Genomic DNA, 16,604 nt, shown 5'->3' with positions numbered 1-16,604 from the left:
AAATGCATTATATACACAAACCAACTCCACACAAGGAATGTGAACATTACGTACTGCAAACATGTACTAACAAAAAAAGATATTCAGAGAAAATATATCAAGACCAACTAATCTGTCAGCATTAGGCTGGAAGCTTTTCATTCAATGTCTGTGTCATCAGTCTAACCTCTGGAATGCTATAATTTCCAAAGGCTTTTCTGTTTCCTTATGTTCGCATCTACCCATCTTTGCTCCCTCAACTCCCCCCATTCATCCAAACATAGTTCTAGCTGTAAAATACCATTATTCTCTTGCCAGTGCTCACCAGCTTCTCACTGCCTACAGAGCAGAGTCCCAGTTTCTCACCTGCTTCCTCGGGTACATTTTCTCCAGGTCCCGCACCTCCTTTGCTGGGCAGTTCCTTTCTCTCAGCAGCCCAGGACTTCTCCCACTGGATCTTGGTCATTTAACCCCAGCTGCTGGTTCCGTGTTCAGCAGAGGAAATGGAAATGGATCCTAGAGGAGGACGAATCATCCTTCCAGGCAGAATCCCCCATTTCATCTCCAGGAGAGGGAGGTGCACCCACTGCAAAGGGTTCAAACTGTCTCTCGTGGAATGGGGATTTAGCTCAGTGGTTCTGCCACCTGCTTCACAAACACAAGGTCCAGAGATCAATCCCTGGTACCAGAAAAACAAAACAAAACAAAAAAACACCAAACTATCTCTCATACCGACCCAGATGTTCCCACTCCAGTTTCAGTCAGGCTCCAACCCCGGTACAGTTGGTCTTTGACACTCTGTTGCTTTTATAATTAAGTCCTGCTCCTGCTCCTACAAGTCTTCCATCCTCTACCTGCAGGCAGTGAGAATCCCCCTGCTGTAAGGAGGCTCCACCTTTCATACTTCACCTGTGCAAGTGGTTGATGACCCCCAGCCTTTCCTTGTCTTTCTCAACCACATCAAAAGCCAGGAGAAACAGGCATGCATTCCCACCTCCCTGGACAACCACTGTTCTTCTTGAAACTCTCAAATGTCCCTCCAGTCCATCTCCTCCCACCAGTTTTTCATCCCAATTTCCTTCTCTTGGGAGTTTGAACAATTCCACCATAACCTCTTGCCCAGAATCAACATCTACACTAGTGATCAGGTCTTCACTGTAAGCCGGGACATGGTCTTGGCGAGCTAGTTCTCTTCGGCCAAGGGCAATTCTCAGAGAGGCACCCACCTGAGACCCTTTACCTGCCAACACCCCAGCAGGTGGGAAAAGAGGGCCACGGGACTAAAGGGAATCCCAACGTAACCATCACATCAGAATGCATACTGAACCCAGGCCTGCCGCATGAAGTGTACTCCCATCAATGTTTCAGAAGCAGTAATGTGTTAGCCAGCTTTCCTCCACTGTAACGAAACACCTGAGCTCTGTAACTTACACAGAGAGGTTTGTTGGGCTCACAGTTGTAGAGGTTCTAGTCCAAAATCAAGCCTTGAGTGGGTGTGTTGGACAGTGACAGCAAGCAATGTGTGGTCACCTTGTGCCGTGGAGGGGGTAGGGGGAGACAGGGAAGGAGAGGGAGGGACAGGAGTCCCACAACTCCTTTGGGGCACACCCTCAATAAGCCAAGGGCCTCCTACAAGGCCCTTTCTCCCAGAGGTCCATACTGACTCCCAGTAGCTCCCCCTGCTGGTCCTCAAACATCTGTGTGTGTCAGAGTCACCAGAGGAGGCCATGTTAAATGTCAGCTTGCTGGATTCCCCTTGGAATTTCTGGCTGTAGGTTTTGAGTAGAGTCATAATTTACAATTTTAACAAGTTCTAGGTAATAATGAGCTGCCACTGGTTCCACTTGAAGAATCCACTTGAAAAAGAACTGGTTTAAAATCTACATACCTCTAATATTTTGTACAACTGAGACAAGTCATGATTGCAGCTGATCCAGCTGCTCTCAGATGCCACCAAGGACACAGGCTCTTTATCTTTCTCCTCTGTCATCATTAGAATATTGGCCTTTGGTCTTCATGTTGATTGCCTCTGGCTTCAAGATGGCTGCTGTAGCTCCAGTTATCATATCTACCCTCAAGGCAGAAGAGAAGGGAACTGGGGAGCACCAATTGTGATCTGTTTCTTTTGTGAGGACACAACAGCTTTTCTGGATAAGTCCCTCACTCCTGTGGACTTCTTTTTTAATTTTGTAAATCCATACCACTAATTATTTCAGTGATATTTGTGATATATTCATGGAGAAGTGAATTGATATAAAGACAGCAAGACTATCCCCAGTCTTCACAAACAATATCACAAAAACCTGAAATACAAACAAAAAAGTACCTTTCACAACTGCCACCCATTCCTGGGGAAGAACATGAGCTAAATCCAAACCCAAGCAGATAATATTTATTAATTTCAGTAAAGGTCCCAAATTGAACGGCTTTAACCTTATTATGGGGGTGGGGCAGGGAGTTGTACTGGGGATTGAACTCAGGACCTTGCACTTGCAAGGCAGAAGCGGTGCCACTGAGCTACATCCCTGGCCTGCTTTAACCTTATTTATTCAAAAAGAAACAAAACAAAATAAAACACTTTACATCTTAGTTAAATGTGTTTGTTTAGGCTTTTTTTTATCTTAAGGGAAGCAGATGTGCAGTATTCTCATTATCTAGATGGAATATGTGACCAGGCCACAAGGGAAGCTGGGAAGATAAATCTTCTGCACCATGTAGAAGGAGGCAGGAAATGAGAAGAGAGTCAAAGTGGCTGTTCAGCTGACCATAAGCATTTTACCTGGAGCTATAGAGGTAATCAAACCAGAAATGGAGGCGGATGTGCTACCGCACACCTGTAATTCCAGCACTCCGGGAGGCTGAGACAGGGAGATCACAAGTTTGAGCCCAACCCAGGTGACTTAGTGAGAACCTGCCTCAAAAAATAAAAGAAAGGGCTGGGGATGTAGCTCCCTCCGTGTAACCCTAGATGCCACTGTCTCATGTCCTATGTATTTTATGTATTTGGGTGTGATTTGCTCCTGTCTCTAGTAAATAAACTCGTACCACAGGGATTTTTGTCTCTTGTACGCTGTATTCCCAGGACCTAAAGTAGTGCCGGGTACATAGCAGGCCCTCACTAAATATGTGAGAAAATACAAAACCCAAGAAGAATTCTTTGATTATTTATTTGTTTATTTATTCGCTTGGTTGTTTATTTATTGGTGCTGAGGAGCAAACCAGGGCCTTGTGTATGCTTAGCCTCATGGGATAGTAGGGACACCAGGCCGGAAATTCAGTCAAGATCCAATGCCACTTGGAAACCCTGAGTCTGGATCCCCTGGAAGCGAGGAGGGGCGCCATGGGACAGTTTTGAAGACCATGCCTTCTTCCTCAGGAAACTTCAGTGCTTGCTTTTAATGCCACCAGCTGATTAGATGAAGCCCAGCCACAAAAGGAAGGGTAATCTACTTTACTCAAAGGCTATGGACTATAAATGTTACACACAAACATTCACAACAATGTCTTGGTTGGTGTTTGACCAAAGAACTGGGTACCACACTGACACACAAATTATCCATCACAGCATAGAAAAGGAAAAAAAAAAGGGGGAAAGTTATACAATCCTTATTCTTGAAGAGGGATGAGAAAGAGTAGAAGAAAATGAAAAAGAGCAAGTCCTGGGTGCCTTATAGGGGCACAAAGAAAGGTCTGTGGAAGCAGAGCTTTTGGTGGAGGGCAGCTGAGAAGGCCTCCTGAGGAAGTGGGCTTTGAGTCGTCTCACAGGATGAACACTATTTTGAGAGGGGAAAGAGCACTTCAGGCTAAGGAAATGTACCAGCATGGAAATGCTCAGTGTATTGGGTAAATGACCAAAATTCTTCAGGAAGCAAATCCTTGTTACCATAGCACCCACCTCCTATACCTTCAGTTCAGTGCTAATGTTACACCGCCTTAATTGGTCTGTTGTATTCCTTTTCCTATTTATAAGTTATATGTCCTCGTTCTTGAGAGCAGACATATTATACTTCTTATCAGTCATAATTCCCAGCTCATAGAAAGTACTTAAAATTGTATCTAATGAAAGCACCTGCCTGAGCTGGATTTCCCTGTCCAGGGTCTTGTCTTCTGGTCTTAATTTTCCTTTGAGAAACCACCCTTCCCTGGCTAAGTGTGTGTTGTTTGAATGAACTTGGTTCCACCCCCAGGACAAAGAGTAAAAACCAGGGACACCTTTGGCCAATATCACTTGGAAATATCACTCAGGTGCACTGATGGGCTAGAAAAGCATTGGAGCTGATTTTTCACAAGAGTCGACACCATGCAGCCTGCCATTAGCTGCTCAGAGCTGTCTTTTCCAATTCAGCTTTTTCTAGAAATATGTGAGCTATTCCACATCTTTCAAATTTCCAATAAATTTCTTTCTCGTTTAATTTGGCCAGAAAAACCTATTACATTCTTGTCCTTCAGGTCAGACCATAGAAAATAGCAAAAAATCCACTGCGTACATGGTAGCTGCTAAATTTATGTAGAGAAAAAGCGTTTAAGAAAAAATAAACAGTTTTATCATAGCTTGTCAATTGAGGCATAGCACACAAAGTTATTCACTGATAGAACATATAGTGTGTGTGTGTGTGTGTGTGTGTGTGTGTGTGTGTATGTGTTTGTGTGTCTACCGGGGATCGAACTCAGGACCTTGTGCTTTTGAGGCAGGCAGCAGCACCACTGAGCTAAATCCCCAGCCTGTCATTTCTATAAATGTAGACCCCAGGGACAGACTCTGATTGGCCTGCATTGGTCATATGTCCTGCCCTCAGCCAATCAGGGAGGCCACCTTAGTTGGGCGCAGTAATTACAATGCCTGGTGTATGTTACCCCTTGCCCAGTGTGATGGGGGTGCTGTGATTGGTATCCACACCAGAAACTCAGGGCTGGAGAGAAAAGATAAGATTACTGAAGATAGTAGAAAGTGATTCTGGGCAGACAACCAGTGCCAGAAAAGTGGCTTCAAGTACTTAGAAGTTTAGACCAGAGAGAGACTTCACTTCTGGGGTTCTCAGTGAAGAATTCCTACAAGAGGGACCTTGTACATGAGCAGTAGAAGACAAGATCTTTGGAGAAGGTAATGAGGAAGTATAGGCGAAGGGAAAAGAGCATTTCAGGGAAGCACAGGGCTGGCTTGAGTGTTTCCATTTTGTGGGTTCTGGAAGGTTCACATGAGAACTAAGGGATAATGGGGTTCAGTTCTGGCCTAAACAGGGTCCAGTTCAGGAGTCTCCAGAGTTGGGGCTGACAGAAAACTGTTTACATGAGAGACTGAGCTATCTCATGAGACAGAATTACACAAATTCTAATAACCATGTGTGTGGGGAGTGTCAAGGGAAAGGGTGTCTAATGATTTTAAATAATTAGTTCCTTCTTTTTTTTTCTTTTTTTTTTTTTGAGACAGGGTCTCTATATAGTTCAGGCTGGGCTTGAACTCACTAGGTAGCCCAGGCTGGCCTTGAACTCGTGGTGATCCTCCTGTCTCAGCCTCCCAAGTGCTGGGGTCACAACAGTGCTCCACTATGCCCGATGCTTTGTATATTCTTCCATAATTTTTTTTTTTGAGACAGGGTCTTGCTAAGTCCAGGCTGGCCTTGAACTCACTATGTAGCCCAGGCTGGCCTCAAACTCATAGCAATCCTCCCACCTCAGCCTCCTGAGTGCTGGGACCACCATGCCTGGCTAAGTTCTTATTTTTAATTAGATTTTAATTGGAAAAGGATGGCATGCATTTTAAGAGTCCGGAGAGCTATTTAGTGAGAAATATTTCTCCCTCCTGCCCTAGATCCCTAGTGAGGGAGGAAATGATTGTGAGTTCAAGCTGGTGCCTGGTGCTCTAGTTAGATCTTCCAGCCCGGCATATGGGCTCTCATGGAGGGGCAGGGGGGTGGGGCAAGAAGGGACCCAGGGTTAGAAGAGAAAGACCTGTCTTCACTACCATCTCTGAATGTGTCTGGAGAGACAGGATGGCTGGAGGAGCAGTTTGGGTGGCTCAAGGGGTGAGAATATACCCCGCCCCCCACAAGGACCCCACAGGCCATGACACTAGGAGGGCTCTGCAGGGCAGAGGGAAGCTTGACTACTCCAGCTTCCAGCTCATGTGCGGCCTGAGTAGTACAGGTCCAGGTCGGGGGCTCTGGTGACACCTGGCACAGATGACTTCTATTTTTCTTTTTTTGGTACCGGGGATCGAACTCAAGACTTTGCACTTTCGAGGCAGGCAACGGAACCACTGAGCTAAATCCCCGGCCCCAGATGACTTCTAAGTAAGGAGTGTAGCACTACTGGATGGAAGCAAGAGGTGGCCCCTCAGGGGCCTACATCTGTAGAAGTCTTCATCTTGGCCCAGTGGGATAGAACCTGGCTGTAATCCCAGATACTCTTGAGGCTGAGGCAGGAGCAGTGCAAGTTCAAAGCCAGCCTGGGCAATTTAAAGGTAGGGTATTGCTCAGTGGTAGAGCACTTGGTTAGCATTTGCAAGGGCCTGGGATCACTCCCTGATACTAAAAAGAAAAAAGAAAGTCTTCATCCTCACAGTCCTACCAACATCAGAAGGCGTCTCCACAGAGTAGTGGCTAACAGCTAGCAGCACAACTTTTAGAGTTGACCTTCTCGGGCTTCCTCCTGTCATGGTCACTCACTAGTTCCTACAGATACCTTAACCACAGGGCTATGTGAGGATTTGCTCCAATAACATATATGAACAGTTGATTCCAGAGTCCTACCCGTTTCTTTAATATTCTTCTTATGAAGGGGCTTAAAAGGATGTGGAGGCATGAGCAGAAGTCTCCAGGCAAGGCCATGGGGTAGAAGAGAAGGGCGAAGAGCCCCAGACAGAACATAAGTCTTTGCAGTGATTAGGAAGGGGGTAGGAATAGGGCTGAAGTAGAAGAACGCTATTTGTTTTTGTGCGAGTAAAAACTATAGATTCACTTGCACACTCAGGCCCCTGAGACTTCAGGGTACACAAGTTATTCAAGCCAGACCAGGAGTGAAGCTAGAATTCACAGTGGATTTTGAGTGCTTACCTGAGAAGGCTGGATTTCACTTCAGAGGCTGTGAAGAATAATCGGAGAGAATTAATTGTATGAAGATTAATCCAAACTCGGTGCAGAGAAGTCAGGAAAAGGAAAGTTCCAAGAAGGAGAGGCCAATTAAAAGCTTATTGCCATAGACCGTGGGAGAAGGCATATGGAGCCGAGATAGGATGGCAGCATTGAGCATGAAGCGCAGGGACAGATGTGAAAGAGATGCTTTCGACACAACCATCCCAGGATGTAGAAAGCAGCAGCTTGCTCAGTCTGCGATATGTTCCAGTCCAGATCCCAGAGTTTTAGAAACCATGCATATTAACACCTTACCACATGCACTCCAACTGGCTATTGGATTTTCTATTGTTGTTCATGTATATTGTTTTAAATAATTAAATGATTTTCCCAGACTAAACTTCTAATTATTTCATTGAACAATACATTGAATGATAATTCTCTAGCATAAATGTCATAATTGATTTCCTATTCCCAGATCATCTTACATGCATATATCTTAAACTATTTTACCATCTGCTGATGCATTATAAATCTAATAAATTATTAATAAAGTATGTGATAAATGGCAAATATACTTAACAAAGCATCATTATTTCCATACTGTTGCTCACAAATGTCCATTTATCACATCAGTGCTTGTTTTCCTTTCATGTTGATTTTAAATATTTATTCTCCATACTCAGGGAAGATAAACAAATGGAAAAAACAGGAGGAAAAGAAAGATGACAAATATATTTACTAACCAATTATAACTGGATCATCAGGATTTAAGAAAACTGTATTGACATTAATGGCTCCGCTACTGCCATTATTTGCCACTATCTTGGAATTCAGAATTTTGATTCTAAATTCAGAATCAAGAATTAGAGACATTTAGGGCCGGGGACTTAGCTCAGTCGTTTCGCCCCCTGCTACGCAAGCGCAAAGACCCGAGTTCAATCCCCAGTACCAAAAAAAACCCCAAGAATTAGAGACATTTAAAATTGTACAAATGTCCAAGGCTACAAGTTGTCTAGTTATCCAGGAATTAAATTATAATATTAAACTTGACTTTTCCTGACCAATTAGCTGAGGGACTACTTCCCTATGCTATTGTGAAGATTACATGAAGTAACTTCTGTTAAACTGTGAAGTATGATACATATGTAAAATGTTATCTCTCCAGTTTTCTTAAAAAAAAAAAAAACAACCAGATACTTAGAGTATGCCTAATTAACATTCATACAGAAATTTAACCCATAAATGAAATGGGTCATAATTGAATATTTTTACATAATTGTCGAACTAAACATACTTCCTGATTGGGCAGGAAGATAATACACACAATGGACAGGTAGCAGGTGACCCACAAAAGCTTCAGCACTGGCATCAGGAGGCTTGCAGGACGAGGTGACATCCCCCAGAGGTATTCTCTTTTTCTTTTTTTTTTTTTGAGGCAGTTTCACTATGTAGTTCAGGCTGGCCTTGAACTCACTATGAAGCCCTGCTTCAGCCTCCCGAGTGCTGAGATTACAGGCCTGCACCACTACATTTGCCCAAAGGTATTCTCTAGAGCTACGCGAAAGCATCATCAATGCTTTTCACTGAAAAGGGAAGCTCCGTGGTATACCGTGTGCTAAGCATGTGCAAGGCCCTAGCTTCAGTCTCCAGCATCATGAAGGGGAAGGACACTTTTATTAATCTATTAAATAAAATAGTTGTTGAGCAGCTCTTCAGAAGAGGTGAGCTCAACGTCATGGTCATTTAAAGTTGAGCAACCTACACCCAGTGCGGTATCCTCAGGAAGAGGAGCACAGCGCAGGAGCTGGCCAATTGGATTTGAATCCTGGCCACTTGCTAGTTTTGTTCCTCTAGAAAACTATTCAACTTCTCTCAAGGTCAGGCCCCCTAGCTTTAGGATAAGAATACTTCATATGGTTAGCATTTCTTTTGAAGATGAAATGAAATGAAGTCCGTAAAAACTTTCACAGTTTTTGGCACAGTGCCTGCAGTATATATGCTAATATGTGGGCATGCTAGTTCTGCTTTTGACTTAACATGGTTATTAACAATACTTTGCAAGAGGAATGCATGTGTATTTGGAAAATGGTGTTAGAAAAAGTGGATGGTCATATGGGAAAAGTTAAATTCGATCTCTACCTCATGCTTTGCCCCCAAATAAATTCCAGGTGTATGAAAGATAGAAACATAAAAAAAAAACCTATAAAAGTAGCCAGCCATGGTGATGCAGGCCTGTGATGCCAGCACTCTGAGAGGCTGAGGCAGGAGGATGACAAGTCCCAGCCCAGAGTGGGCAACATAACGACTTAGTGAGAACTTGTCTCAAAATAAAAAAAAAAATTAAAGGCTGGGGATATAGCTCAATGCTACTGTCTTGGGTTAAATCTCCAGTACTGAAAAAAAAAAAAAAAAAGGAACAGAATATAATAACTTTTAAATATTGTTGAAATACAAAAAGTCTATCAAACTATGACATAAAACCCAGACAGTATCAAAATTAAAATTGATAAAATTCAACTGCATAGATTTTTGTTAAGGTTTTGCATGGCTGAAAAATACTATAAACAAAGGAAAAATTGGAAAATTTGCAACATGTATCACAAAGATATAATTTCCTTAAAAGGCCCTAATAAATATATTTTAAAATATCAGTAGATCAGTAATCATCCAGCCACTCAGGAGGCTGAGAGAGACAGATTATTAATTCCATGCCAGCTGTAGCAACATAGCAAAGCCTTGTCTCAAACCAGGCATAGTGGCACACGCCTATAATCCCAGCATTGGGGCCAGCTTCCACACACTTTTAAAGGTAATGAAAGTTGGCATATCTCTATGGCCATTAGGAAATATCTAGGATCTAGATATTACTAATGCATAAATCCTTTGAACCAACCATTCATTTCTAGAAATTTGTCCTGTAGATATTTCACCAGTCAATATGACAAATATATATAGGTATTTACTAAATTATGGTTTATAATTGGAGCATTGGAGACTATTTCAATAAATTGTAGTATATACAAAAATAAATAATAAGAACAGAGTACCATCTACCCATTGAGAGAAAGAGAGAGAGAGAGAGAGGGAGACAGCTCTACATATACAAATATGCCTGTTATCTACTGCTGTCTGATTATCTAACCCTAATTCAGCAAGCTAAAACAATCTATTATACTCTCTTATAATTCTTTGGTTTTATTTGCTCTGCTGAGCAATTCTCCCTGAGTCTTTCTGGAATATTACGGTGGCTGGAATTGGTATCATCTGAAGGCTCAACTGGGTTCCATTCCAGGATGGCTTCTTCATTTACGTTGTCTTTTGTCTTAGATGGAACAGATGGAATAGCTGGGAACTAACCACAAATCCCGCCCCTCTCTTTCTCCATGCAGCCTCTCTCTAGGACTAACTTGGGCCTCCGCACAGCGTGGAGGACTTCTGACCCAGGTGGCTGAATGTCCCCAGAACATGTATTCCTAGAGCAGCTATTCCAAGAGGTTGAAAACAGAAGCTGCTAGTCCTTTTAAAGTCTGCAACTCCTGGGCATAGTGGCACACACCTGTAATCCTAACATTCTGGAAGGCTGAGGCAGGAAGGTAACAAGTTCCAGCCCAGCCTGGGCAACTTAGCAACTTAGCGAGAACTTGTCTTAATTTTAAAAGGGCTGTGAGGTCAGTCCCCAGTACCACAAAAATTAAATAAATACTAAAATAAAGTCCGCAACTGGCACAGTGTTATCTTTGCCATATTCTATTGAACAAGCAATCCCAGGACCACACAGATTCAAGAGCGGGGAAAATTAATGTTAGGGGGGAGAATGACACAGATTTTTGCCGCCATCTTTAATTCACAACTAATATGAAACATTTCTAGGTATATAAAATACACATAAAAGGGGAAGTGAAAGAATGTATATTTAGCACTATATATGCATAGGAAATGGAAACTATTATTTATTTATTTATTTGGTACCAGGGATCGAACTCAGGACCTTCACTTGCAAGGCAGGCACAACACCACTGAGCTGCATCCCCAGCCCTGGAGACTATTTTTTAATGTGTTAGTATATGCAGTTAGCATCTGCAGAAGTACATACAAAACTGAGAACAAGGTTTGGAGGAAGGGAAATTATCTGACTGGAAGACAGTAATGAAAGAGACTTTATTGTACACCTATTTCTATGTTTTTAATTTTATATCATGAACCTATATTACCTAAAATTCTGAAATTAATATATTTCTATATTACCAAAAATTCTAAATCAGTTTTGTTTGGAGAACATAACATTTGGCACAATTTATGTCACACATGAAATAAATGTTGCTTATTGTATATAACCTGACAATACTTCATATAGTTAATTATTAAAATATCAGTTTCTAGCTGGGCACATACTGTCCCAGCTACCAGGTACCCTGAGGCAGGAGGATTACCTGACCCTAGAAGTTCAAATCAGACTGGATAATACAGTGAGACTCCCTCACCATGTTTAGGTTCCTGTTCTTCAATATGAAAAGTCTGTCGGGGCTGGGATTTAGCTCAGTGGTTTCACCTCCTGCTGTGCAAGCACAATGACCCGAGTTTGATTCCCCATACCAAAAAAAAAAAAAGAAAAGAAAAAAAGAAAAGCCTGTCTTAAAAGATGGTTCCAGAGGTGGGGTAGCCAGTGGTAGAGGACTTTCCTGGCATGAGCAAGGCCTTGAGTTTGATCCCCAACACTAAAAAAATAAAATAAAATAAAAGATGATTCATTAAAAATGAACCAGTGGTCAAAACAGCTACAATTGCATGAAAGAACCTAAAACACAAACAACTATCACATCTTCAGAGAGTAGTCCTAGGACTAATTTTCACACTCTTTGAATTTTTCATAAGCATAGAAGACAATTATTTAACAAATTCTTCTGACAGGTCATATGCTTTTTCATTTAAAATGGTACAGAGCTGGGCCAGTGGTGATGTCACTGTACATAGTCCTAGCTACTTGGTAGGCTGAGGCAGGAGAATCACTTGAGCCCAGAGTTTGGGAACAGCAAGGGCAGCATAGTGAGACTTTGTATCCTAAATTTTTCAAAAAGTGCAAAGTTCCAGTAGTTAAATAATAACTTCTACATCAGGTTTGAATAAGAGCAAAACCAGATGTTTTATTTTATGTGACTGTGAATGGATTCTTCATAGAATCTCGAGCAAGAATGAGGCTATATATAAATTATTGGCATCTCAGTTAATATTAGTTATTTGGGAGGCATTTAATAAAGCACATATTAGGAATATTTTTCCAGAAATTGGCAGATAATGGCAACAGAACAATAATGAGATTGATCCAATTACCAAAAAAAAAAAATGCATTTTTGACAACTGCATCTTGGGCCCTTCTGATAGCCTTCCTATTAATGAAAAATAGTTCAATTTCTTCTTTAAAATAAATTAAGAAGTTGAATTCTTTGTGTCTTTTTCCCCCCGAAATGCAATAAAAATGTCATGTTGAAATACAAACTTGCCATGACTGATACTGGCTTTTGAAAGAATACTAATAACATTTTAGCCGCTAAGAGTTTCTTTTTATACACAGAAAATGCTCTTGCTATTCTTAAGAAGTATTTTGAAGATCCAAAGAAAGAAGTTTGATTGTAGCTTTTCTACAACGTTGCCATTATTTGTCAGATGTTATTGCCAAAGAGGAGGGTGCAGCATATGAGCACTACAAGCAGCTTGTGAATATCTTTGCTTACACAGAATTTAGAAGAAGAAATGATAAGTGTGTGCCATTTAAAGTAAGGATATTGTGAAAGAAAATCCGCATGCAGAAAGTGGTCAAATGGACCCACTGAAATAGGAAAATTTTAGGGTAAGTGGGAATATAAATCATGATGGCCTCTCCTAATGGGCCTTGACTCAGTAGGTGTGAGAAGTCAAATGCAGTGGACATTTGTTAGGGTGTCTGTATGTCTGTCTGTTTTGTTGGCTGTCTAGCATCTTCCCCTTCCTTCTTTTGTCCAGCTCGCTCTTCCTGTGGAGGGATTCTGTGCTGTAGGTCTCACTGTCGTCTGGGCTGTCCTTGGCACATACCTCCCAATGCTGATGCCCAGCGCAGAAGCACAAGGCCTTCCCAGCTGCCCTTTGATGCCCTTTTGGACCAGACACACATCGTAACTTGAGCAATAAAATGCTCCTTGCCAGAATTCTGCCTCTTAGTGAACCAAAGACTGAAATCCAGGACTCCATTTGCTAGCGGAAGCAGCATATGGTGCTGCAATTATGTGGTCTCTGATGTCTCATCTCCATGGCTTCCTGTGTCCAACTTTTTCCAGCCTTCAGGCTGTCTGTCATTTTGGTGAGCCCATAATGCCTACCTCTATATTGAGATATAGATTCCTTTCCATGTAACAGAAACCAAAAATAATGAGCACTTAATCAGGGCACAAGTTTATTTCTCTTTCATGTAACAGTCCGGACATACGCATTTAGGAGGCTGCAGTCACCTGGAATCCAAAGTGCTTCTGGATGTCTGTTTTGCCATCTGTGAGGTATGGGCCAAGGTGGAGTTCCAGCCATCTCCCATGGAAGGGGAAAAAGGGAAAGAGTGTCTGCTTCCACCCTCTAAGGGTGAGTCCAGGAAGTTGTGTCCAGTTGCTCAGAACTCAGCCACAAGCCCAGACCTAGCTGCAAAGGAGGCTGGGAAAGATGGTCTTTATTTCACAGGTCATGTGTGACGTATTCTGATTACTGAGCAAAAAGAAAAGAACAGAAATTGAATAACCACAAGCACTCTGTCACACACCTTCCATAATTATGTTTTTATTTAAGATACTCAGAGGAGGGCCGGGGATTTAGCTCAGTGGTTCCGCCACCTGCCTCACAAGCACAAGGTCCTGAGTTCAATCCCCAGTACCAAAATATAAAAAAAAGATACCCAGAGATTTTTCCCATTACTATCAACCAAGAAGCATTCAGAGAGGAAACCCTAAATGGAATGACTTAAGGAGGCATCACTGTAGAAATCCCTAGCATCAAACCCATCCAAGGTGTAAATCAGAAACTGAGAGTCATCCTTTCCTTTTATTCTCCTTCCATATTCAATCAACTATGCAAGTCTAAGCTACGTCTTGGGTTCAATCCCCAGCACCACTACAAACAAAGCAGAACAGGGGCTGGGGATGTAGCTCAGTGGCGCTGAGCTTGCCTGTCTGGCAAGTGCAAAGTCCTGAGTTTGATTCCTGGTACCAGAAAAAAAAAAAAAAGACACAGGTACAAACAAAACAAAACATCTCAACTCTTCCCCTTTTGCTTTGTTCCCACATCACTGCCTCAGATCAGCCTTTGCCATCCCCTGCCCACCCTGTCAGTTCCACTGCTTTCCTGTGGAGCATTGTTCTAAAATCTAAGCCTGGACAACACTTCCTCAGTTTCCCTGCATAAAGTTTCAATGAACTCTGAAGGATGAAATGTAAACTTTCTTGCATGGCATACAAGTTCTGTCATCATGTGTCCCTTTTAGTCCTGTCTCCTGCCATTTCCCATTTTCCATAACCTCTATGCCTGGTACCTTGGATATTTCTCCATCTCTCTGATATGGCTGCTTTAATGAGAACCCATGCTTCCTTGTATGCAATGTTCCGGTGATTTAGATCTACAAGTGGTTCTGTGTGCTGTCCAGATAGGAGAGTAACACTGTCCCCTTCTCAATGTGTATTTTATAAATGAGAGATGGAGTGTAGTGACCAGATTATTATTTGTGCTCATTTCTACCCTCAGCCTTCAACTGTGTCAGATCCGACCACCAGTCAACATCAGTTGACTGGAAATCACAGAGACACAGGGGATGATGATGATATCCTCTGATCTACATAATTCGACATTCTTCAATAATTCAACTCAATTTAAGTCATCTGTGCAAGCTAAAATTGCTATAATCATGTATGGTCAGAAATTACAGATAAATACATGAAGGTCATTTTTTGGTTTGTCAAAATTCTGTACCGTATACAGATACCAATTAAATGAGCAATGTAATAGCAAACCATTACACTCTGATCAAATGGAAGAAAGAAAACATAGTTAATATGTGCAAATAACATTAATGATGAATATGAAATGAAGTAATGTTTTCTCATCAGGATGATAGCGAGTAAAATGGGGTGATGGCATATGAACGTGTATTGTGTAAGCTTCTACAAGAAGAGAAATTCCTATATGTGGCAGAAAGTCAGATGAAATAGGATCAAACTGAAAGGCAAATACTAGAATTGGAAAAAATAAAGAAGTTTCCAGTGAAAGATCATATTACAGAAATGGATTACTGAGCATGTTAGAGACTCCCTGGAATGGACAATTACCTGTCTAGAATGACTTAATTATGGTTTTGCGTAGAGGCAGGAGGCTGAGCTGACCAGCTTCAGCACTACGATTTTATGGTTCTATTGAAAAGAATATAAAATCACATCATTCTAAATTTAAATTTATTACAAGGCTTATAGCAGAATGTACCCATAGAAAGATCAAATTGCTGATTTACAGATAGGAAATCTATAGCCTGGATTTTGTGGAATCCAGGTTCTATGAAACCTCTACAGAATATTTCCCTATTAAAAAGACCGATATGAGAAGAATCATAAATTTGGTAGTTCATAGCAATCTAGTACTTTCCTTCACTTAAAGGTGTACTAAATTGAACTAATATGACATTAGTAAATGATTTAGGTTACTCTTTTAAGCCCAAATATGAAATTAGTAATCTATAAATCCAACTTTTCCAATATAGCTATGGGTTGGAGTGGAGTAAGATCAGAATTCTCTATTATTCACTCCACTTGTGTGATTGTTTGATGCAGGCAAGTAAGCAATCATTTGCGAGTTAGTTGCAGATGAAAAAATATTCTTTAATCACTGAACTGATATAAGCATTGAAACTAGCAGAGAGGCTGACGGTGCAGCTCGGCGGGAAAGCATTAGCCTGGCACGTATGAGGCCCTAGGTTCGATCTTCGACACCAACAATCAAACAAACAAAAAATGGACAACAAAAAAAACAGAGTCAGAGACAAGTTAGAAAAAAGAATTTATTTTATTTATAGGCATTTATTTATATGCATTAAAATGGTAGCACAAGTGGGTCTGTTTAAGAATAATAATCATTGTATATATACAGTTCATAGAAAGAAAGAATATACCAACAACCACTCAAAATTCTTCAATTAAGAGAGAGAAAGAAGTCCAGGGGCGGGGATTTAGCTCAGTGGTGTCACCACCTGCCTTGCAAGCACAAGGTCCTGAGTTCGATTCTCAGTACAAAAAAAAGGAAAGATAAGTCCAATATATTTCTTTCTAATCTTTATGTTCATGATACAGATTTATTTTATTTTATTTTATTTTTTGATACCCGGGATGGAACTCAAGACCTCGCACTTGCCAGGCAGGTGCTGTGCTGCTGAGCTACATCCCCAGCCCCACAATATGTATTTTAACAACTATTACACTGGACATTTTTTCTCCTTCTGTGTTTATTTTTAACATAATTTTAGACTTACACAAAAGTTGCAAAGAGAGCACATAGACC

The 16,604-nt window shown here is 41.4% G+C and overlaps 1 protein-coding gene across 2 annotated transcripts in view; it reads right to left on the bottom strand.

Annotated features, from left to right (window-relative positions):
• Positions 1–16,604, bottom strand: part of LOC110346858 (uncharacterized) — a 137,009-nt gene that overhangs the window by 78,905 nt on the left and 41,500 nt on the right. For both annotated transcript variants that reach the window (XM_087191869.1, XM_087191870.1), the window contains exon 3: positions 346–624. In XM_087191869.1, the coding sequence (XP_087047995.1) occupies positions 346–445 (100 nt within the window). In that variant the 5' untranslated portion in view covers positions 446–624. The remainder of the gene's footprint in view (positions 1–345; positions 625–16,604) is intronic.

The sequence above is a fragment of the Heterocephalus glaber genome, unplaced genomic scaffold, assembly GCF_053883595.1.
Source record: "Heterocephalus glaber isolate CG9 unplaced genomic scaffold, H.glaber_assembly_v1.0 deba00001564, whole genome shotgun sequence".
Lineage (NCBI taxonomy): Eukaryota > Metazoa > Chordata > Mammalia > Rodentia > Bathyergidae > Heterocephalus > Heterocephalus glaber.
The sequence above is the reverse complement of the archived record's forward strand: the minus strand, read 5'-3'. Positions and strand labels throughout refer to the sequence as shown.